Source organism: Leishmania martiniquensis, chromosome 27, assembly GCF_017916325.1.
Source record: "Leishmania martiniquensis isolate LSCM1 chromosome 27, whole genome shotgun sequence".
In the NCBI taxonomy this organism is placed as follows: domain Eukaryota; phylum Euglenozoa; class Kinetoplastea; order Trypanosomatida; family Trypanosomatidae; genus Leishmania; species Leishmania martiniquensis.
The window spans coordinates 1078418-1099549 of NC_090162.1; the positions used below are offsets into that span (position 1 = coordinate 1078418).

The following is a 21132-nucleotide window of genomic DNA, read 5'->3' on the forward strand; positions in this document are numbered from 1 at the left end:
AGGGGGAGAGACAGAGCCATCCCCCTACACACAAAGTGGTGCCCACGCGTGCCCGGTGCAGTGCAGCCTGGTCGGCGAGCCGGGCCTGCGGTTCACCTCCGCCCCATCCGGCGGGGCAAAAACGTATCGAGCTCTGCTGTCCGATTGGCAGGCGCACCCTACATTACCCGACACGCTCTGACCTTGCACGGTTGAGCGTTTGCCACTGCTGTGTGTGTGTGTGTTGGGGGGGGGGGTGACGCTGCTGCCTTTTTCGCCGTAGCTCAAACGAAGTTCGTGCTGTCGCACTTCTTCAGGGTGTCTTAAAGTCTGTCGCCATGGAATGGGTCAGTGTAATGTCCCTCGGGTATTGTACCGTACCAACCGTCGGTTAGCCGCGCACGCGTGCAGGGGCTCGCCGCTTTTATGCCCAACCCTATTTGATGCCAGCGCCATCTCTCACCGCTGTTCTCTTTCGCATTTCTCTCTCATGTTTCTCTCTTCCCATAACGAAGCAGAGCGCTCTTCCGCTCAGCGGCAGCCCTCATGTCACACGAACAACGGATCGAAGAGGCGAACAATGCGGTGCTAACCATCCGAAAAAAAATGGGGAAGGACTTTTACCCGCGCTATCACATCGCCCCGTATGCAAGCTCTATGAATGCGCCATGTGGCATCATGTACTTTAAAGGACTCTATCATGTCTTTTATCAGTATCACCCGTTTGCCGCAGAGTGGGGCCCCATGCACTGGGGTCACTCCACGAGCGAGAATATGGTTCACTGGAGGCATCATCCTATCGTACTTGCACCCGGTGACGACTGGGACCGCGATGGCTGCTTTGCTGGTAGCTCCGTTGCGCACGATGATCGACTGTATATTTTTTACACTGGCCACCACTGGCTCACTGATGTTGCCGACGATAGTCAAATATACCAGGTACAATGCCTGGCCATCAGCGAGAACGGGTTCAGCTTTGAGAAGCGGGGCATTGTAGTAAAGCCGCCCGCCGGCTTTTCCCACTTTCGGGACCCCTACGTGTGGTTCCAGGATGGGCGCTGGTGGATGGTGTGCGGTGCTCGGGACTCCAAGGATCAGGGCCAGCTCCTCCTTTACAGCACCGATGACCTCGAGGATTGGGACGACAGCACCTTCACGATCCTATCCAAGTCAGAGGACCGTAATGTGTACATGTGGGAGTACCCTGGCTTTTTTCCTCAACAACACAACCAGCTGCTCATGTTCTCGCAGCAAAGCATGCATCCCGACGACTACATGCTGCGCAATCGGTATCAAACAGGGCTGTTGCTAGGTGTGTGGAAGCCGAACGAGAGATTTAGCGTCACATCCACATTCAAGAAGCTTGATTTGGGCCACGACTTTTATGGCGCACAGTCCTTCTTGACGTGCGATGGCCGCCGTGTCTTCATTGGCTGGCTGGATATGTGGGACACGAACGTGCCCACGAAGCAGCATCACTGGGCAGGCATGCTCTCTGTGCCTCGCGTCCTCCTCATCGATGCGGCAAGCGGTAGAATCCGTACACCTCCTATCAAGGAGCTGGAGAGCATTCGTCTAAACTACCAGTATCTGCCACGACAGACGATGCCGGAGAACTCCCAGGTGCGGTTGCTAGCGGAGTGCACATCGTACGAGGTGCGTGTTCTCTTTGACCTGGAAAAGAGCACAGCAGAAAAGTACGGCCTGTGGCTTGGTAAAGGACTCGAGATTTACATCGATGAGCAAACCAATCGTCTCGTAGTGAACCGTCACTACCCGCACTACGACATCAGTGGATACCGTAGCTACACGCTACCGGAGCAGGCGTTGGTGTTAGTGCACGCGTACTTTGACATGTCCAGTGTAGAGGTCTTTGTGAATGAAGGAGAAGCAGTACTGAGCACCCGCATTTATCCCGCGCGCAATGATCGGGCGCTTTCTCTTTTTTCCATCAACGGCATCGCCCACGTCATCCGAGCTGACATTTGGGCGTTGAATCAGGCTGTTATGCAGTAGCGACTTTTCCAACAATGTTTACGTGACAGCGAGACGGAAAGGGTGAGAAAAATCAGAGAATTCGCAAAACGAGGATTCTAAGGCGAGATGAACTCCATTGCTTTTTTTGCTCGTTTTCCTCTATATCTATTTATTTATCGAATGGTCTCAAAAGAATATTTGTCCAACGAATGAAGCGAAACAGTTTCTTTGGCCGTCTTGGCCATTGACGGCATCGGTGGTCTTTTCTCTCATTCTGTTCCAGGCCACTTCTTCGATGCTTATTCACACCTTCACCTTTTTTATTTTGCTACAGTAACGCACCTTAGCTGCCCCTATCCAACATGATACCTGTTACGCGAAACAGCGGCAGAAGGGAAAAACGAATGAAAATCTTTCTCCCACCCGCGTTGTTCTTTCATTTTTTGTGCCTTTTTGCGCTGCACTTCCATCCCCATGGTTTTGTGACGCACTAATTTTCTTTCACGCATGCGTCATCCTCCCATTTTACTTCCGTGACACCGCCTTCTCTTTTCTATGGCCAGGTGTTGCTACGGTTTCCAGAGCAGCTTCAAAAAGAAGCGCGACGAAAAGATAATAATAAGAAGTAGCCGCTGCTGCCCCGGCTCTTTTCGCACATTCTCTAACATGCAGGCGCCCATTCATACAGCTATTTCTCAGACCAAGTTGCTGCGTCGAGAACCGCCGCGACATATGTAGGCTTCCATCTGGCATCTTTCTCCACTCAACCCCCTCTAATCTGGTTCCGCATATTTTTTCTCTCTCCCCTTCCACACGGTTATTTTTTTGGACTCAGCAATGCCCATCAATAGCTCCCTGGTGGCTTCTCATGGGGTCATCATCGCTGAGGAGAGCGTTTCGGCGTCTGTTGGGACAGCTCTGCAAAAGATGCTGAGCCTGCTTCCTCGTCATAACGCGAAGGTGAGTTACCAACTCGAACAGGACGTATTTCACTTCTTAGTTGAGAATGAAATCGTCTACGCCTGTATCACCTCGGGCCACTACCAGAACCACATTGTCTTTGGCTTTCTTATCCAGATCAAGGATGCATTCAAGACGACTTTCGCCGGCAGAGCAGACAGCTATCCGCACCACACTGAGCTGACGCCAGAAACCTGCCGCTCTTTCGCTTCTACGCTAGCCTCTTCCCGCAAAGCTTTCAACGAGAGCCCTCAAGGGCACAAGATAGACCGAATCAAGGACCAGCTGAACATGACACGCGAAATTATGCTTCAGAATCTGGATAGCATCATCGAGCGCGGCGACCGCATCGACACTCTCTGCGACCGCACAGAACTTCTGCGTGACGAGGCACAGACTTTCCAATCTAACGCGCGCACTCTTAAAAGGACCGTTTTTAGGAATAAAGTCAATATTATCATTGGGATCACTGTGCTTCTCGTCGTGCTAGCGCTCATCATTGCGTTTGTCGTATGTGGTGTCGACTTTAAGAAGTGCTAGTCCAATACATGCTTTTTATTACTTCTGTGCGATTTGTGGAGCAGGATTTTTTTTTTCGCTTGCCTGTGCTTCTCTCGCTGTACGCTCGGTCTCTGCTTTCACCTCTCTGATGCCTTCTCTTGGTTGCTTTCTTTTCACAACCGTTGAGGCATCTGTAACAAAAAACACAAGAAAGCTAGATACTTGTCTATCCATTCCCCGAACGTCCACATTGGCCTTATGTTACGCTCGCACGACGTTTTCTCCCTCAGCCTCTATTTCCGCTTTTTCTCTTTCCCCCCATTTCAAAGCTTTCTCAAACGGCTCAGCAGCGCGTAGCGTATAGCCCTACCCCCACACTCCTGTAGGTGCTTTCTACACGTTTTTTTTTACCATGCCTTCCGAAGCTACACTCTCCATCGACGCGCGCAAGTGGACTGAGACGGTTGAGGCAGCAGGCGCCAGCTGCCTCTTCTCTGCGGTCTCTGCGAAGAATGTCACTCACGTCCTGTCAACAGCCACGGTGCGTGCGCCGCAGAAGCAGCTCTGTGCTGCGGTGAGCACTTTTGTTCCGGCAATGCTGGAGAACGCTCACGGTGTCTCAATCTTGACAGCGCTAGTGCGTTATGGTACCACAGCGACGGTGGAACAGGTTGCTAGTAAGCTCGTTGAATCTGACAAAAGCGTATGGTCGTTCACAGCCCCTCCAAAGAAGGAGCTGACCAAGTGCCTGTCGCAGCTGCTAGAGCGGCTGGTCTACCGTGAGGACTGCCACGGCGAGTCCTGTAAGGCACTTATTGGTCGTCTAAAGGCTCTCAATAAGCGCACGCTGATGACCTCTTCCTTTACGCTGCCTGCCACCGCTCGCCTCGCGCTGGTGGACAAAGCGTTTGCGGCAGCGCTCCTATCTTCGAGCGAAGCGCAAAAGGCGCTGGCCAACTCGTGTCTAGATGCCGCCACCGCAGCCGCTGCAGAGGAGTTTTGCCGCACGCTCTTTGAGAGGTCGACAGACAAAGCGGCTGGCGACTTCGTTTGGAAAGCACTAGGGGCTTCCATGAAGGCCAATGCAAAAGCGCATCCGCGCGAGGCCATCCTCACCCTCCTCGCTGCACATGCGCCAGTGCCACTGGTGAATAAGATGACCAAAGCGATGGCACAGTGGCCAACGGTGCGTGACTTGTGCGTTCGCGACTCCTACGCGCACATCATTGCTCATCTGCTGGAGCGCTGCGACGACGAAAGGGTCGGCAATGAGCTGGTGGCCGCCGTCATTAAGCAAGAGACAGACGTGACAGAGCGGATGGGTGCGCGAAAGTCGGCGCAGCACCACCTCCTGGCGGCGCTTTCAGCGAAGCCCAGCTATGCGCAGACCCTGGAGAAGCTTCTCGGCGCCTCGCAGACGAAGCGCCTTGCGGCGGCGAGGCTGCGCTTTGCAAACGCCACGCAGCCGAAGGCCGTCACGACGCAGCAGGCAATCCTGGATAAGCTGAAGAAGTTGTGCAGTACCACCGGCTCCTCCTTTGGCGCCGGGGCGAAGCGCCTGCGTGAGTGACTCGTATAACGCAATAGGAGGAGAGCGGAGACGGAACCACTTGGGCGACTCAGCGATTGCTCTTGTTGCGTAAATTAGGTCTACGTACGAACTTCACTAATGCATGCCCTCATCTCTATCTACGTGCAACGCGGCTCACTGATGCGGCGACAGGCAGAAGAGAAGAGGCACACAGAGAGAAACGGAATAGCGATGGTGTGCGATGCAGCGCGAAGGATCAACGCGGCAACGCGCCGTGATCCGCGCAGCTGCTCTTTTGTGCGCGTGCCACGCACGTATGTTTTACCCCCTTTATGGTACTCCGCATCTCCTCGGCTCGGCTTTACTCTGTTTTTTCCTTTTCTTTTTCGCTTCAGGTAGTGACACAGCTGCCCTCTCTCCTCTTGCTGCCGCCCTGTACTATGAAGCGGTGGCAGCCGGTGTGCCCGGCGGCGATGGTGCCGGGCTGCCAGGCAGCGATGCTGTATAGTCGGCGCTGGAATCTGCTGGAGCACCGTACGAAGGGGTCCCCGTACATGAAGCACCTCGATCTCTACGCCCGCCGAGACCCTCAGCTGGCCCCATATCTCCTGCGGGAGGTGGACATTGAGTACAAGCGCAAGTGCCGCAAGGTTTCTTTCTTGGTGTGGGTTACCATCTTCACCGTGGCCGCTGCGTGGCAGACCCGCATGCATGGCGAGGCGCTACACTACATGCGCTTATATGCCTCCTACTTGCGCGCTGAGCAGGACGCGAGAGACGAAGACAACATCAAGCGACGCAGGGCATTTGCCGGAGTCATGAAGGTGGTAAAGGACGCCTTCGACCGCGATCAGCGCTGGACCGCCGCGGATGAGGCGAAGGCTTTAAAGGAGCTCCGTTGAAGGGCGCACAGGCCTGCTGTGCGCGCCGGCCTTTTGGTTGCACAGTTCTCTCCATCACCCTCCTCCTTTCCCCTGTGCTAAAAATACCACTTGCGAGGGCAGCAAAGAAACAAACGTGGGAGAGAAGCCCTCTCTTTCGCGCGCGCGCGTGCACCTCCCCCCCATAAGGGAGTCCCCAATGTGCACCCCTCCCTGTTTTCTGAACACAACGGACCGCTCTCTCCCCGCACCTTTTCCTCCGCCTCACCCCTCTTTTTCTCTTTCGCTTTGTGCCGACGCTGCTGCTCTTGTTCTTGGAGAGCGGGACCCACCATCAGTGCCGTGACTGCCGCCTCCCTTTTCAATTCTTCGCATCCACGCTCACCCTCACTCGTCAGGGCCATCCGTTGGGCGCGTCTTCTAAACGTTAAAGTTTGTCCATCTCTGTGCTGCGCCCCTCTCCCTCTGCGCGCCCACGATGCTCTACATTGTCGGCCTCATACTCCTCACATTTGCCTCCACCTTCATGGCGGCGGACACAGTGGCGAACATATGGAAACCGCTGAGTCGTCGTCGTGTCGCCCTCATCTCCTATAGCATCTGGATGGCTTCCCTCACGCTTACACTGTTGGGCACAGACTGGCTGACAACGCTCGGCTTTGTGCACGCGTTGATCTTCGTCGCGTGCTGGTGGGTTGCCCGCGATGGCGAGGATGCCGCGCGCGCATCCTTCACTCGTGATGACTATGTGCGCTTCCCCGTGACCGTCTACGTGCCTGCCTTCGTGGTACTGTACTTCCTCCAGGGCTGGTTTCTGTGACCACCGCAGCCCACGATACCCCCCTGTAGACACGTGGAGAGGAAGACCAAGACGTTGCTACTGGCATATCCGTCTGCGTGTGTGTAAGTGTGCGTGCAGTTCTCTGTACATGACAGAGGGGTACTCAGCGGGGTGCGTGTGTGTCTGTGTGTGTGTGGACGAAGTGTGGCGGCTGGAGGTCGGCGGATTCGCAGCCCCCCCCTCCCACCTCCCTATTCAGTATGTCCTTCACACTGAAACATATACACACAGCAAAGGCGGACCCAGGCCACGAAACAAGAAAAAAGGGGGGGGGGGCGAAAACAAAGCAAATGAGAAAGCGACGTAAGCAGCACCGCCCACATGTAACGGTACTGCCTCTCACCCCTCGTGTGCCTTTCTATGGCACTTTCGCGTATGTCTTTCTCTGCTCGAGCTGGGGCCCCTCTGCGCCCTCCTGTCTCTTGCTGCGGTGTGCATGGGAGCAGCAAGGCACTGCCATCCTCCTCTCCCCCTCCCCTCTACCCTCGCCAGCACCCCCCCCTGCCGAAGGCTTTCATCAGGCTGTCTTCCATAGAGCATAATCACCCGCAGTACACTAGGCGAGCCACGGATACTCAGCTTCGTCCCACCCTCCTTCCCTCTCTCTCTCCCTCAACCCTTGCTGCAACACACTCGCTGGACTGTTGCACATGGATCGCAGCGTGGCGGAGGCCATCCGGCAGCAGTCGGAGGACCTGCGAGATGAGCTCAAGGAGCTGGAGCAGTGGGAGGATGCGGTGCGGGCGAGGGAGATGGCCATGGCGCAGCGCAGGGCGCCTTTGTCGGCCAGCGCCACCGCAGTCGAGCCACCCATTCGAGGGACGGTGCCGTCGCTGAAGGCGGCGATGCAGCAGATGCGGGCGGCCTGCGCCGGCGGCGATGCAGCCGCTGAGGCTGCGGCGGACCCGATCCAGCAGGCCAAGGAAAAGGGCAACGCACTCTTCCAGAGTGGCCATCTCTCGGAAGCGGTGGCGGCTTACACCGTCGGCATCGACCTCGACCCAGCCAGCGCCACGACACACGTCCTGTACGCGAACCGGGCCATGTGCTACCTCAAGCTCGGCCAGTGGACGGCTGCAGAAAAGGACGCGACGACGTGCGTGCACATGAACACGGGGTATGCAAAGGCGTACTACCGGCGTGCCATGGCACGCAAGCAGCTCGGCAAGCTGCGCGAGGCGCGGGCAGATCTTGAGGCGGTCCTTGCCCTCGCCCCCGGGGACACCAGCACGCAACAGGAGATGGAAAGTGTGACGAGGGCGCTGCAGGCGGAGCGTGCCGCGGCGCCGCCGTCCACCACCGCCACTGCTACGACAAAGAAGCGCATCGTTATCGAGGAGGTCGAGAGCGAGGGTGATGAAGTGGCGGCCGAGGCGCCAGCGCCATCTGTTTCCGCGCTGCCCATGGAGGAGGAGGAGGTGCGCAACGCCTGCATCGAGGAGGACATGCGCAGGCTGGCGGCAGCGCGCGAATTGCGGGAGGTGCAGGCGCGACAAGAGGCGCAACGCGAGGCCGCTGCGCAGGCGAAGCGGCAGCGCCGCCATGAGCGCGTCGAGGTCATCGACGCGGACGAGGAGTGCTCCTCAAAGGAGGAGAACAAGACGGCATCCTCGCCTGCCTGCACCGCGGGGGTGGTGGCGCAGGCACCATCATCGCCAGCCTCACCTCCACCGGCCTCCTCGTCGGCCTCCTCTGCATCCGCCGCCACACGTGCACGCCAACGCCTGTCCATCGCCAAGGAGAGCCTCACCACGCCCAAGTCCTTTAGCGAATTCGAGCGGCGCTTTCGCGAAGTGGGCGATCAGCCGGAGCTGCGCGACCATTACGTGCAGCAACTCGACCCCGCCACCATGGCGAAACTCTTTGGCAGTAATATGACGCCCGAGATGCTTTTTGGCATCCTGCAAGCCGTCAAGACCTTCAACACCACGACTGCCCTGCAGTACGCCAAGGGGCTGTGCGAGGTGCGCCGCGTGGAGGACCTGACACTCTTCTTCAATGCTGAAGAGAAGGCCGTTGTACAAGACGTTTTGAACCTCCTCCGCTCGGCTCCTGACATCCCAGCCAAGGACATCCAGCAGATCGAGCGCAAATTCAAGTCTTTGTAGGCAGCCGCAGGGGAAGGGACGGCCCGGGCGCGGGTGAGGTATAGGAGCAGGTAGTGGTGCATGTATGTGTATGTGCATGTGTGTGTGTGTGTGTCGACGAGGGTCCCCCTCCCCGAATACACACATACACACACACATTTGTCGTGGTCCCCATCTTTCTTCACACCCCTGTTTCTTTCCTTATTACCACACCCAAAGCATATCTGAATCGGCTGGCGAGGCCGGGGACGGCCCCTTGCCGTCCATCTACAGAAATGTTTCTGTGGTGCGTATGTGTCTGCCGGAAGAGTGCGTCTGGCGAGTGTGCCTTCCACTTCCCATTGACGTGGGCATCTCTCTCTCTCCACTCCTCCCCTTTTTATACACACATACACAGAGTCATAGAGGAACGCGCCATCGTCTCATCTCCTTCACTCTCGCCCCACCCTCAGCCGCTTGACTGCATTCACATCTCTCTCTCTCTATATATTAAAGCTGAAGTTTCGATTGCACCTTTTTCGTCTGCCTGTGAGGAGTTTGTACCTGCAGACTTCACTCCCTCCTCGCCCCCCCTCTCCTTTTTTCTCCGCAAGACAGACGCGCCTCACGGAGCTCTTTTTGTTTGTGTGTCGCGGGTGTTTCACTTGTGTGTGTGCGTGTGCGTGCGCGGGTGTGCAAATCGTCGTTGCGCTTGCCACTGCTGCGGTTGCTCCTGTTGGCGTCTCCTTTGGTATTCGCTGTCCAACAGCTGAGAGCCGTGCTCTGCCCCCCTCTCGTACCCCAATAGACGCACTTATTACCCCCCCTCCTCCACACACACACACACAAATGGTGAAGGAGACGGGCTATTATGACGCCCTCGGCGTGAGCCCCAATGCGAGCGAGGATGAGATCAAGCGTGCCTATCGCAAGCTGGCACTCAAGTACCACCCAGACAAGAACACCGACCCCGGTGCGCAGGAGAAATTTAAGGAGGTGTCCGTCGCGTACGAGTGCCTCTCGGACCCCGAAAAGCGCAAGCGCTATGACCAGTTTGGCAAGGACGCGGTGGAGATGCAGAGCGGCGGGGTCGACCCGAGCGACATCTTCGCGAGCTTCTTCGGCGGTGGCGGCCGTCCGCGCGGCGAGCCCAAGCCGAAGGACATTGTGCATGAGCTGCCGGTGCCTCTGGAGGCCTTCTACTGCGGCAAGACCATCAAACTCGCCATCACCCGCGACCGCCTGTGCACGCAGTGCAGCGGTACCGGCTCCAAGGTGGCTGGCGTGAGTGCCACATGCAAGGACTGCGGTGGCCGTGGTGTGCGGATGATGACTCGCCAGCTGCAGCCCGGGTTTATTCAACAGATACAGACGGCGTGCCCGGTCTGCAAGGGCAAGGGCACGAACCTGAGGGAGGAGGACAAGTGCATCAGCTGCCGCGGCCAGCAGATCCTCAAGGACAAGAAGGTGTTCGAGGTGGTCGTGGAGAAGGGCATGCACCGCGGCGACAGTGTCACCTTCAGCGGGGAGGGCGATCAGATCCCCGGCGTGAAGCTTTCCGGTGACATCATCATCATTCTCGACCAGAAGCCGCACGCGACGTTCGTCCGCAAGGGCAACCACCTCCTCATGGAGCACACCATCTCCCTTGCCGAGGCGCTCACGGGCTTCTCGCTGAACGTGACCCAGCTGGACGGCCGCGAGCTCGCCATCTCCTCCACCGCCGGCAGCGTCATCGACCCCGCCTCGATGTACAGCGTGAGCCGCGAGGGTATGCCTGTCCCCCACACTGGCGGCATGGAGCGCGGCGACCTCATCATCCGCTTCCGCGTCCTCTTTCCCAAGACGCTGAAGCAGGCGGCCGCGCCGGAGCTGCGCAAGATGCTCGGCTACCCACAGCAGCCCCCGACCAAGGACGGCGCCGAGCCGCACACGCTGCAGGAGTCGCACATCGACCTCGAGAAGGAGGCACGCCGCAGCGCCTACGATGACGATGGCGACCAGCCACGTGTGCAGACGGCCGGCTGCGCGCAGCAGTGAGAGGAACAAAGATGAGTCCATCGGCGCATGCGGCCCGCGGGCGTGGCAGCGTGGGGAGCGGCGTGATGGGTGCAGAGAGGGGCGGCGCCGCGCCCGGTGAAGGACGCGGTGAAGAGGTTGTTCGAAAAGAAAAAAAATGAGGAGAGGGATGAGGGAAGAGGGGAGGGGGGGCGATGACGAGAGAGAGATGCGCGCGCGCACAGAGAGAGAGGAATACGCGAGTGACTCACACACACACACAGACACACGGAGGAAAGGAGATTCGTGCCAGCGGTGACTTTCCACGAGGCGCGTGGTCTGTACTGGTGCACGTCGTCGTTGTGGTGTATCCCGCGTGTGTGTGTGTGAGGGCGGCCGAGCGTGCGGGTGCGTGGTGAAAGCCGAGATGCCCCCCCCCGGTGGGGTGTGGGTGTGGGGGAAAGAAGGAGGCGTGTCCACGTGCTGCTGCTGCCACCGCGACAACTCGTGTATTTTTTTTTGTTTGCTTCTCTGCTCTCGTCTCTTTTTTTCTTTCCCCCTTTTCCTTTTGTTTTTCTGTGGGTGGGACATCTCTGTCTCTCTCTTTAGTTTTGCTGCGTGTGCGTACGTTCACCGTTTCTGTGGCCGCCCCTCTTACAGGCATGCACGCACGCACACATGCAGAGGGAAGGAGGGAGGGAGGGGGGGGAGGACGCACGATTCGCCTTTTCCTCTTCCCTTCAAGCTGAAATTCCCTCCCGAACACGCACGCGCATACACAGGCGCCCATATAGGAACGCGCCTTTACCCCTCCCTCCCCTGCACCTACTAGCGCATCACTACCGACTGCATCGACTTCCGATTGTGCGCGATGCCTGGTGCCTTCTGTGATGTGCGAGTGACGTCGGGCGATGTTGAACGCATGGGCACAGCCCGACTTGCGTTACACGCACACCCACACAGATGCGTGGAGACGACACGGAAAGGATGCACTCATGAGGTGGGGCGGTAAGCGCAGGAGGGGGGATGACGGTGGCGATGGAGAGGACGTTGGTGGGCTTTGAAGAGCGAGGCGGGTGGGGTCACTGCTGCTCTGTGCTCTTCTCTCTTCCACACCCTCACTCGTGAGTGCACTTAGGCTGAAGAGACGGATGAAGCGACTGCGTTTGTTTGTGACACACACACACACACCATACATACATACTGCGCGTATGAGTGTGTGTGTGTGTGTGACTTAGAAGGGGGAGAAAAGGAAGAAAAAAGGCAAGAAGAATGACGATACACACACATAAAGACTTTATATATATATATCTGCCCCTCCCCTCCTCCTCCTCTGCCCCTCTCCCTTTTCTCTCTATATAATTATATATATATATATTTGCATGTGTACCCCCATCTCTCTCCCTCTCCCTTTTTCTTTTTCTCTCCCTTTCTCCTCCTGCCGGTCCCCCCCCTTTTCCGCCCTCTCGCGCGTGTATTGTGGATAAGCTCTAAGAAGAAAGCGCAAACGGAGACAGACGGAGAGACAGATGGAGAGACGGTCTCTCTGTCTGTCTCCGTGTGTGTATGTATGTGAGACACACACAGAGACACACACACACACACAGGCCGAAGAAAGAGAGGCAGTGCGTTGTGGAATGGCAGATGCGGATGCGGAGGGGCGGGAGGGGGAGGAAGGGGAAATGGCGCCGCCGTACTGCTCCTGTGGCATACATGACGCTTTACGCTCCTCACCCGCTCACCCTTCTGCTCTCCTTCGGCCTCACAGCTCAAGCAGTTTGGGTGGTGCACGTGCATCGGCGCCTGAGTGTATGCGTGAAGGGAGGGAGCGGAGCTGTCTGGACGAGGACGCCAGACAGCGTCGAACTGGCCCTGCCTCTACTTCCCCCCTCCCCCCTCCCCGACCCGACGGCGACTGCCTGTGTTCCTCAGCCTCCTTCTCGCGTACATCGTGGAGGGTTCACACACACATGAATCTGCATGCGCAACACTTGTGTGTAATCGACGTGCACCGTCGTCTCTGATGCCACCTGCACCCCTGCACCCTCCCTCTCTCTCCTCGACCCCTGCCTCTCCCCTCTTTTCTCACTCTTCTGGTGCGCCCGTAAACCGCACGACCCTCTGCAGCCGCGGCGAGGGGCCCCATCATTCGGCTTTCCTCCTCTTCGCGGTACACTCCCTGCCCCCCCCCCCCCCGACACACACGCGTACTCGGGGCCTCGCCGCCTATGTCTGGCAACGTACTCGCATACCGTCCACTGGGCGGGCCGGTGGCCGCCATCACGCACCGTATTGCAATGCGCGACAGCCACACGATACCGCAGCTCGGATTTGGCACGTATCGCATACCCGCCTTGGAGGCCACCGATGCCGTCGCCTTTGCCCTCACCTGCGGCTACCGTCACGTGGACTGCGCCAAAGCGTACGGGAACGAGGCCGCCGTTGGGGCGGCGCTGGCAGAGGCGCTGCGCACGCGGCGCGTCCGCCGCGAGGAGCTCTTTGTTACCTCGAAGCTGTGGCCGACGGACCAGCACCCCGACCACGTCGAGGCTGCCTGCCGCACCTCTCTCGCCGCACTGCAGCTCGACTTCCTTGACCTGTACCTTATTCATTGGCCTGTGTGTATGCGTCACACCCCGCATTGGACCTCTGACGAGGACCGCTACCCCCGCCACCATGACGGCACCCCCGCCATCGACACATCCGTGACGCTGCTGGACACGTGGACGGCCATGAACAGGCTGGTGGACGCTGGACTGGTAAAGTCGATTGGGTTGGCCAACTGCACCACGGCCCACGTGAATGACCTCATGAAGGCGGCCGCGTCGTCCAGGCTCGCCCACTTGCCCGTACTCAACCAAGTCGAGCACCACCCTGGTAATGTGGACGGCGACTTGGCCGTCTGCCTCGGCACCCACGAGATGCTGATGGCGGCCTACGGCCCACTCGGCATGCCCACCCGCTACACCCCTCCGGACTTCCGGCCCCTTTTAGAGGACGCTGTGGTGCAGTCGCTAAGCGATTTCAGCGGCTTCAGCCCGGCGCGGCTTTTGCTCAACTGGAGTGTCGACCGCAACAACGTCGTTGTCGTGAAGTCCACCAACCGGGAGCACATCAAGTCGAACGCGAAGGCAGCGCGCTTTGCGCTGGATGACCGCACACGACTGATGCTGGACAGCTACCGCTTCCTTGTGCGCCACTTCCGCGTCACGAACCCGACGAACTTTAGCGCCGACGGCACTACGCCGTTCTTTGCGGCCGAAGATGCGCGCCTGCAACGCGAGATCGACGCGTGGAACTTGAAGGGGGTGCGGGCGACGACAGTGCCGCAGTCTTGATTGGGAGGGGTTCGGCCTGTGTGTCTGTGCATGTGTGTGTGTGTGTCTGTGGGGAGGCAACTGCTCCTTCGTGTGATGCGCACCCCTCCGCGCTTCTTTCTACGGTGATACGCCGGCTGGGAGCGCATGGGCCTTCCGGGCATCACAGGGCTGTTCGAGCGTCCCCATTCACACCTTTCTCCCTCGAAGTGGGGGGGGGCGGCGCCTGTGCGCGTACCTCTCTGTGTGTGTATGTGTGTGTAGCTCTCCCCACACGCAGAGACAACTCTTACACGCCCCCTCCTCACTTCGGATTCTTGCCAGCTGCGGTGCACTGCCACTCCGCGTCGCGGCCGGCGCCCGCTACGTTTTGTCCAGTGCCTCCCCCCTTCCCTTTCCCTCCCCTCTGCCAGTGGTGAGGATGCGGGGGGGGACAGGGGAGAGATGGGGCGGGGAGGGGGGGACCGCTCTCCTCCACAGTTGTCTCTGTGCCCCAATGAGGCTGCACCTGTGCACACCACCATTTCTCTTTCCTTCTCTCGCGCTCTGCCGGCGGACCCACACACACGGACACAGACAGACAAAGGCCAACCTGTTCCCCCATAGTGCGCAGACACGGCGCCGGCATGGGGACGTGCAGAACGGACATCAAGAGGGTGAGGGATGTGGCGGAGGCGACGGCACTCGTGCTGGACTGGTTTCAGCGCTACAACAAGCCGGCCACGCCGCAGTCGCTGACGGATGCGCTGGGTAGCCGCGTCGCTAAGCCGCTCGTGCAGAAGATTTTGGAGCAGCTGCACGCCGAGGAGAAGCTGTATGCAAAGGACATGAAGAAGATTCGCTTCTACTACCTGCGCGTGCAGCCGGTGACAGATCCTAATGAGGTCACGACGGCCGAGCAAAGCAGCAAGCCCGAGGACAAGGCAGTCCCCACCGCCGCTGAAGGGGAAGCCGAAACCAGCGCGCCAGAGGCGTGTGGGGCGTCACCAGCTGAAGCGCATGCGGCGCTGCTTCGTGCTGTGGCCATCGCTGCCGTGCAGCTCTCAGAGAGGAGTCGCCGTCTCGCTCGCTGGCGCGGGTGGCCCTCGCCGACGGAGCGAGCAGCCAAGTGCGCCGATCTCGCGCGCGCTGTCGGTGAGCTCAGGGATGGCCTCGAGCAACTGCAGTCGAGGTACGCCGGGGAGTCAGCCGAAGCACACGGTGACAGCTCATGGGCGTCGCGCGTGCGTCGCGCGGTATGCCGGTACCGGCACGCTCGCCGTCACTGGATGCAGCGCAAGGAATGGGCCATGCGCTTGCTGGAGGCAACAGCGGGCGACGCGCACACCTCTACGCAGGTCGCGTCGCTCCTGGGTTGTACGACTGATGAAGAGGCCGGCGTCTCCTTCGAAGCGACGGCGGTGGCGTTGCCGGATCCCACTCTTGCGTGAGTCTAGTCACTTGCAGCGGTGATGGTGCGCGGGGAGGGGAAGGCTCGGCGCCCCCTCTCCGCCAACTCCTCCCCCCAACCCCCCCTTTTTTTTCAATTATTCTCACCCGTTCGACGGCCATTCTCACGGCATGCGGACTGCTGGCGTTCTTACCGCTCACGTCTGCTGCACTGCTGCCACGCAGACTCTACGAAAAAATAGCACCGCCACCGTTGGCGGACGCCCCCCCTCCCACACACACTGCTTCCTTCGTTGCATCAACAGAGAGGAGGGGTGATGGTAGTGGGCACGAAGGGGTGAGTTTCACCGCTGTGTGTCTGAGGCGCACCTGGATATCGTCCCTCCACATACCCCCGCAAGATTCCTCTCCCTTTCTTGGCGTACGTGTCTGCCACGCCGTCTCGCCTTTGCGCTCTATACTGCCGCTTGTCTCTTCCTCACTTCAACGAATCACCATTAAGGCGCACTGACGCGCGAACGTTCTGGAAGAGTGGAACCTTTCACGCCGGCAGGTGCCTATCGTCTTCCCCCACCCGCTCCCCTCGATCACCCATCGTCATAGCGCTTGCCCGCTTGGTCCTCTCTGCTTCTGGCTCTCGCTGCACGCACCCGTTACACATCTGTGAAGTCAATGGCAAGCGAGGCATCCATCTCTGTTGACGACGATGAGGCCACACCTCTGCCGGAGTGCTTGGAACAGCTGCGGTACAAACTTCATGGCCGCTGGGACACCTCTGCGGAGGCGGATTTGCTGCGGGCTATGCAGCAGCTGCACACACGCCTAGTTACTCGCAGTGCACAGACGCACCGGCGTGTTGAGGAGCTCAGCCAGCGCGCAACTGCCGCACAGGTGTCTCTGGCCAACACGTTCAACTCGCTGAAGCTGCTTTCCCAGCAGCAGTTCATCCAGCACCGGATTGCCACGGAGGATCTCCAGCTGCGAGAGCGCGCAGCCTCAGGTCCAGGCCGTGAGGAAGGGGACGCCGAAAGCAGCGACGGCGCGGCGAGCCCCGACGGAGCTCTCGCCACTGCGCTGCTCACTCACGCAACAAGGGAGGTGGCGGTGCGCCGTCGCATGCGCGCCTATGTGGATGTGTGCAAAGAGTCCCTCGAGGACGACGGCGTGCGCGTGCCGCTCTTCCCCGGCGACGTCGCGGAGTTGGCGGCGGAGTGCCCTTACGCCCACCGCCGCCTGTGCGGGCTTGTTGGCACTCCCGCCTTCTTGTACGATGCGGATATCGGCTGTCGGCGAGGAGTGCATGGTCTGAGCGTGGCGGCGGGGAACCAGAACCCGTCGCTGGAGCCGCAGCCCGCCCGAAAGCTCGCAGACGCTGCGCCCGCTTTTGTTGCCGGACCTCCGTCTGCTCCAACTAAGCCCCTCTCGCTGTCGCGCGCCTCGGCGAAGGCTGTCGTGCCGCCACCGGATGCGACTGCGAGACGCGCAGCCGCACCTCCAGCGAAGGCGGCGCCGGCCAAGAGGGGCGCGTTCCTGTCGAAGAAAGAGCGGCAGCGGGCGCTGTTCAGCTCCTCGTCGTCGTCGTCGGCCTCGCCGTCTGCTGCCCCGACACCGGCGGCGCCGTCGCGTCTGCCACTGATCAAGCGCGACACTCCCGCATCGGCGCGGCCACCAAAATCTGCACCGGCCAAGAGGAGTGCGCGCGACTTGTTTGGCTCCTCCTCTTCCTCCTCTTCCTACGCCAGCAGCCACAACATCCACAGTGGTCGCCCGGAGGCAGCTAAGCGCACGGTCGATTCGCCGACGTCTTCATCGCTCTCTTCCAGTGGCAACTCAAGCCCGCCGCCAGCGGCGGCGCTCAAGGTTAGCAACTCACCGCCGCCGCCGCCGCCGCCTCGCGCTGCTTCAGCCTCGACGAACTCTTCGCGCGTATCGTCGGCATCCTTTGGTGCACCAACGTCGCCGCTTGGGAAGTCGGTACCGCCGCCGCCGCCGCCCCAGCCGTTCTCTTTAGAAAGTGCGCCGGCGAGTTCCGCACCGCCCCTCGCCCCATCACCTACTGCCGCCACTGCACCGGCAGATTTGCCTCCACCGCCGCCACCGGTGGTTCTGTTCGACACGGTGCCTGACATGGGCTCTGCAGCACCACCGCCACGGGCTACAGCGGCTCTGCTTTCCTCGCCTGTATCCGTCACCACGCCTTCGCGTACGGCAGCTGTTGCAGGGGTCGCTGCTCCACCGCTGCCCCGGCGAGGTGGCAAACTGCTGAGCACGTCATCGGATGACGACGCGGAATGACGCTCTCTCTGCAGGAGCAGCGGCGGGCGACGGCATGTGACCTCCGCTGTCTGCTGAGGTTTGTGCTTTTTTTTTGTGCCGCTCCGTGCGCGTGCGCTGTAACTGTTCCCGTGAAGTGCTGCCACCGCTTTCCGGGCGCTGGCCTCTCCTCCCCCACACCCGTTGAGGGTCTTCAAGGTGTGCTCTGCACCTCAGCCATCCTTCTCCAGAACGGTCTGGCGCGCATATATGTCTCTCTCTCTTTCTCTGCCCTTCTTCCACCAACCGCAGCTCTACAGTGGCTACAGCAGCATCGGCGGTACTCCGCCCCCCCCTCTCTCCCCAACACACACACACACACACACTCAGAGGCACACATAGGAGGGAGAGGAGAGAGAGGCAGCGAAGGTGTTTCACCAACGATGCCCAATATGGCGTGGAATGTGCGTGGTAAGGTGGGCGTCATCACCGGTGCCTCCTGCGGCCTCGGCCGTGCGATAGTCGAGCGACTGGCGAGCGAGCATCAGATGAGACTCGCATGTGTCTCTCGCAAGCCGTTTACCGCGCCGTTGCCGGGCGGCTGCACGGCTTTTGTGGCAGACATCCGTCGGAGCGACGACTGCGACGGCCTCATGAAGTCGGTTCAGCGTGAGCTTGGCGCGGTCTCGCTTCTCATCAACTGCACCGGCGTTACCCTTAGTAAAGTACACATGGTGTGCACTGACGATGACTACGCGGCTGTTATGGATACAAACCTGAAAGGTGCGCTGCAAGTGACGCGCGCGGCGCTGCGTTACGGCGGACTACTTAAGCTGCAGGATGGGGCAGTGTTACACATAGGCTCTGTGGCGGGTGTGGTGGGCAACGAGGGGCAGGTGCTGTACAGCGCCTCCAAGGCTGCTCTAAGTGGGGCGGTCAAGTCGTGGGCCCTTGAATATGGCCCACGCAACATCCGCTTCAACGTCATCGCGCCAGGCCTCATCGATGGCGAAGGGATGGGCACGACGTTGAACGAGGTGCAGAAGCAGCGCTGGCGTGACAACTGCCCTCTCAAGCGGCTCGCCTCCGTTTCGGAGGTGGCAGAGATGGCTGTAGCAGTGACGCTGTGCCCTTACATGAATGGGCAGACCATTGCTGTTGATGGCGGTTTATCGTGACATGCGGCGAATGCGGCGGCTCACCTGTCTCTCCGCGGGAGCGTCTTTCACAGGTCGACGTACGCTCCCCTTTATCGCTGTCGCGAACGCGCTGAGGGAGTGGGGTGAACACTGTCAGCGCGCGCGCTCTCTTTTCTCACTCACTCTTATGATTTTTTTCTTTCTTTGTGCCCTCCGCCGCTTCTCTCGACGGAGCGCATCGGCGCCGCTGTCTCCCCCGATTTTTCATATGCTTTTGGGATGCCGCGGCGTATAGGGCGACTGCCGGCGCCACTCGTGCGGCAACAGCTGCTGTGGCTCCTCAGGCGGGTATGCTATACATATATATATTCGTACACACACACTCTGTCTGTCTACGTTGCCGCCTTGCACACCCCCTGCCTCTTCTTCTCTCTTCTGCCCTCTTCCCTACCGACGCTCAGGCTGTGCGAGCGCCGGCACACACACACACACACACACACGCTACACCACTTACACGAACAAAGCCCCTTCCTCTATCTCATGCAGGCGTTGCCTGCTCTGCTGGACGATCGACGACAGCGGCTGCAGGTGCACGAGAGCACCGTTGTGCAGGATGCCGCTCGGCAGATGGGTGTCGCGGTGCAGCAGCTCTACACCTGCTCAGCCGATATTCGCCAATGCAGCGACGTTATCGAAGGATCTGTCCTGGCGCTCGGCGTACAAACGGCGCACACGCTCATCACGCAGCTCAGCCGTTCCCTCAAGTCCATCGAAGCCGTGACGGACGCCTGGCGCACCACAGCGGCGGCGCACCAGGAGCACTGCGGACAGTATCGCCAACTGGTGGGCTCGTTGGACCAGGCGTACGCAGGCATGAGGGAGAGGCGCAATGCCGCGGAGAAAGAGCTGCGGGCACTGCGCACGGAGCGAGACCGCAAGGAACAGGCCTATGATGCGTCGGTCATGTACGTGCAGCAGGTCCTGGCAGAACACACACACTGGCAGGAAGCGCATGGCTACAACACGCAGCGCTGGCCCATGACGGACGCCTGCGAGAACGCACTCGCGGCGCTGCACGTAGCGCGAGCGGGGACGCCTGCCGGCAATGCGGATCGACGCGGCCGCAAGGATGGCGAGATGGGACGTGAAGAGGCGCTGCTGCCTGGCAAGGATGACAACAGCGGCAGTGCGGGTGAGGCGTCTCGATCCTGGCACGCGAGTTTTGTGTCGCTATCGCCGCCGCCGCCGCCACCGCCGCCACCACCTCTACGTGAGTGGCCGCCGGCTATCGCGTCGCCCACGGTTGACGCAAGCGAAGAGGGCGGTGATGTGGCACGGCGTTGGTGCTCCACGATGGCCGGCCGGCTGGGAGCGATTCAGCCGTCTTTGCACTTTGCGTACGTGCCCCCTGCGAAGGAGGTGCAGCTGCTGCGGGAAGTGTTGGCGATGGGCACAGGTAGCTCTGTCCTTATGAAGGACATCTACTTGGCGCAGGCGCGACTCGACGAACGCGGCGCGCAGCTTCGAACTGTGTGCGTTCGCAGTCTCAGTGCTCTGCACGCGATGCGGCAGGATTTACAGATATTGAAGACGCACCTGCAACACTTGCTCGAGAGCCACACCCCGTTCACGTGCATGGCAGAGGAGTTACTGAGCCGTGTGCGTGCCCACATGGAGGTGGAGGTGGCGCGACGCGTCGCCGCGATCACCGCCGCTACGGCGCCCGCTGCCTCCTCCTCCACTTCCGTGTCGCCTTCCGCCAGCAGTTCGCACAGCGATGACGGCTCAGCGTCGCTTTTGCCCAGCAGCTCGTCGATTTGATGACCGCTCCGTCGCCACGTGCCCGCGCGACCACCCGCAGTGGTGACGATGTCGTCTCGGAAGACTGGCCGCGGACGGGCCGATGCGTGAGGACCCTCCCCCCCCCCCAACACACACACACACAGACGTCGACGTCTGCACTTTCCACATGTAAAGACGAAATGCGCTCTCTTCTCTCTGACCCGTTCGCGCGCCGAACGTTTTTTTTTCTTTTCGGCCTCGGTGGTTGTGGTGATGGTGGTGGGGGAACGGGGCGCTGTGAGTGGCGTGCGCCACGGCCGTCTCCTGCAAAGGAGACACACGCACGCGCGCACACACATGGTCTATAGTGCCGCGCTTTACATGACAGCTCTGCAGCAGCCCCCCCTCCCCTTTCCCTTCTCCCTTCACTCTTCACCGCACACCGATGTTACGGCTGCTGCTGCTGCTGCTCGGTTGATGTGGTGTATACATCTCTGCTCCCCTCCCCTCCCTTCCCC

At 59.9% G+C, this 21132-nt stretch overlaps 12 protein-coding genes across 12 annotated transcripts; all 12 read left to right on the plus strand.

Annotated features, from left to right (window-relative positions):
- Positions 1-525: 525 nt before the first annotated feature.
- Positions 526-1995, plus strand: LSCM1_03591 (uncharacterized protein; the record flags this gene model as incomplete). Its single annotated transcript, XM_067321126.1, has 1 exon — positions 526-1995. The coding sequence occupies one exon, from the start codon at positions 526-528 to the stop codon at positions 1993-1995; it is 1470 nt and encodes a 489-aa protein (XP_067177736.1).
- A 798-nt stretch (positions 1996-2793) lies between these two features.
- Positions 2794-3456, plus strand: LSCM1_03592 (uncharacterized protein; the record flags this gene model as incomplete). Its single annotated transcript, XM_067321127.1, has 1 exon — positions 2794-3456. The coding sequence occupies one exon, from the start codon at positions 2794-2796 to the stop codon at positions 3454-3456; it is 663 nt and encodes a 220-aa protein (XP_067177737.1).
- A 373-nt stretch (positions 3457-3829) lies between these two features.
- On the plus strand, positions 3830-4987 carry LSCM1_03593 (uncharacterized protein; the record flags this gene model as incomplete). Its single annotated transcript, XM_067321128.1, has 1 exon — positions 3830-4987. One exon carries the CDS (start codon positions 3830-3832, stop codon positions 4985-4987), a length of 1158 nt encoding a protein of 385 aa, XP_067177738.1.
- A 401-nt stretch (positions 4988-5388) lies between these two features.
- On the plus strand, positions 5389-5850 carry LSCM1_03594 (uncharacterized protein; the record flags this gene model as incomplete). The annotated part of the gene is made up of 1 exon (XM_067321129.1): positions 5389-5850. The coding sequence occupies one exon, from the start codon at positions 5389-5391 to the stop codon at positions 5848-5850; it is 462 nt and encodes a 153-aa protein (XP_067177739.1).
- A 457-nt stretch (positions 5851-6307) lies between these two features.
- LSCM1_03595 (uncharacterized protein) lies at positions 6308-6649 on the plus strand (the record flags this gene model as incomplete). Its single annotated transcript, XM_067321130.1, has 1 exon — positions 6308-6649. One exon carries the CDS (start codon positions 6308-6310, stop codon positions 6647-6649), a length of 342 nt encoding a protein of 113 aa, XP_067177740.1.
- A 671-nt stretch (positions 6650-7320) lies between these two features.
- LSCM1_03596 (uncharacterized protein) lies at positions 7321-8778 on the plus strand (the record flags this gene model as incomplete). The annotated part of the gene is made up of 1 exon (XM_067321131.1): positions 7321-8778. The coding sequence occupies one exon, from the start codon at positions 7321-7323 to the stop codon at positions 8776-8778; it is 1458 nt and encodes a 485-aa protein (XP_067177741.1).
- Positions 8779-9585: 807 nt separating this feature from the next.
- LSCM1_03597 (uncharacterized protein) lies at positions 9586-10776 on the plus strand (the record flags this gene model as incomplete). The annotated part of the gene is made up of 1 exon (XM_067321132.1): positions 9586-10776. The coding sequence occupies one exon, from the start codon at positions 9586-9588 to the stop codon at positions 10774-10776; it is 1191 nt and encodes a 396-aa protein (XP_067177742.1).
- Positions 10777-12962: 2186 nt separating this feature from the next.
- Positions 12963-14072, plus strand: LSCM1_03598 (uncharacterized protein; the record flags this gene model as incomplete). Its single annotated transcript, XM_067321133.1, has 1 exon — positions 12963-14072. One exon carries the CDS (start codon positions 12963-12965, stop codon positions 14070-14072), a length of 1110 nt encoding a protein of 369 aa, XP_067177743.1.
- Positions 14073-14677: 605 nt separating this feature from the next.
- Positions 14678-15481, plus strand: LSCM1_03599 (uncharacterized protein; the record flags this gene model as incomplete). Its single annotated transcript, XM_067321134.1, has 1 exon — positions 14678-15481. The coding sequence occupies one exon, from the start codon at positions 14678-14680 to the stop codon at positions 15479-15481; it is 804 nt and encodes a 267-aa protein (XP_067177744.1).
- Positions 15482-16112: 631 nt separating this feature from the next.
- LSCM1_03600 (uncharacterized protein) lies at positions 16113-17735 on the plus strand (the record flags this gene model as incomplete). Its single annotated transcript, XM_067321135.1, has 1 exon — positions 16113-17735. The coding sequence occupies one exon, from the start codon at positions 16113-16115 to the stop codon at positions 17733-17735; it is 1623 nt and encodes a 540-aa protein (XP_067177745.1).
- Positions 17736-18136: 401 nt separating this feature from the next.
- Positions 18137-18871, plus strand: LSCM1_03601 (uncharacterized protein; the record flags this gene model as incomplete). The annotated part of the gene is made up of 1 exon (XM_067321136.1): positions 18137-18871. One exon carries the CDS (start codon positions 18137-18139, stop codon positions 18869-18871), a length of 735 nt encoding a protein of 244 aa, XP_067177746.1.
- Positions 18872-19372: 501 nt separating this feature from the next.
- On the plus strand, positions 19373-20653 carry LSCM1_03602 (uncharacterized protein; the record flags this gene model as incomplete). Its single annotated transcript, XM_067321137.1, has 1 exon — positions 19373-20653. The coding sequence occupies one exon, from the start codon at positions 19373-19375 to the stop codon at positions 20651-20653; it is 1281 nt and encodes a 426-aa protein (XP_067177747.1).
- Positions 20654-21132: the final 479 nt, after the last annotated feature.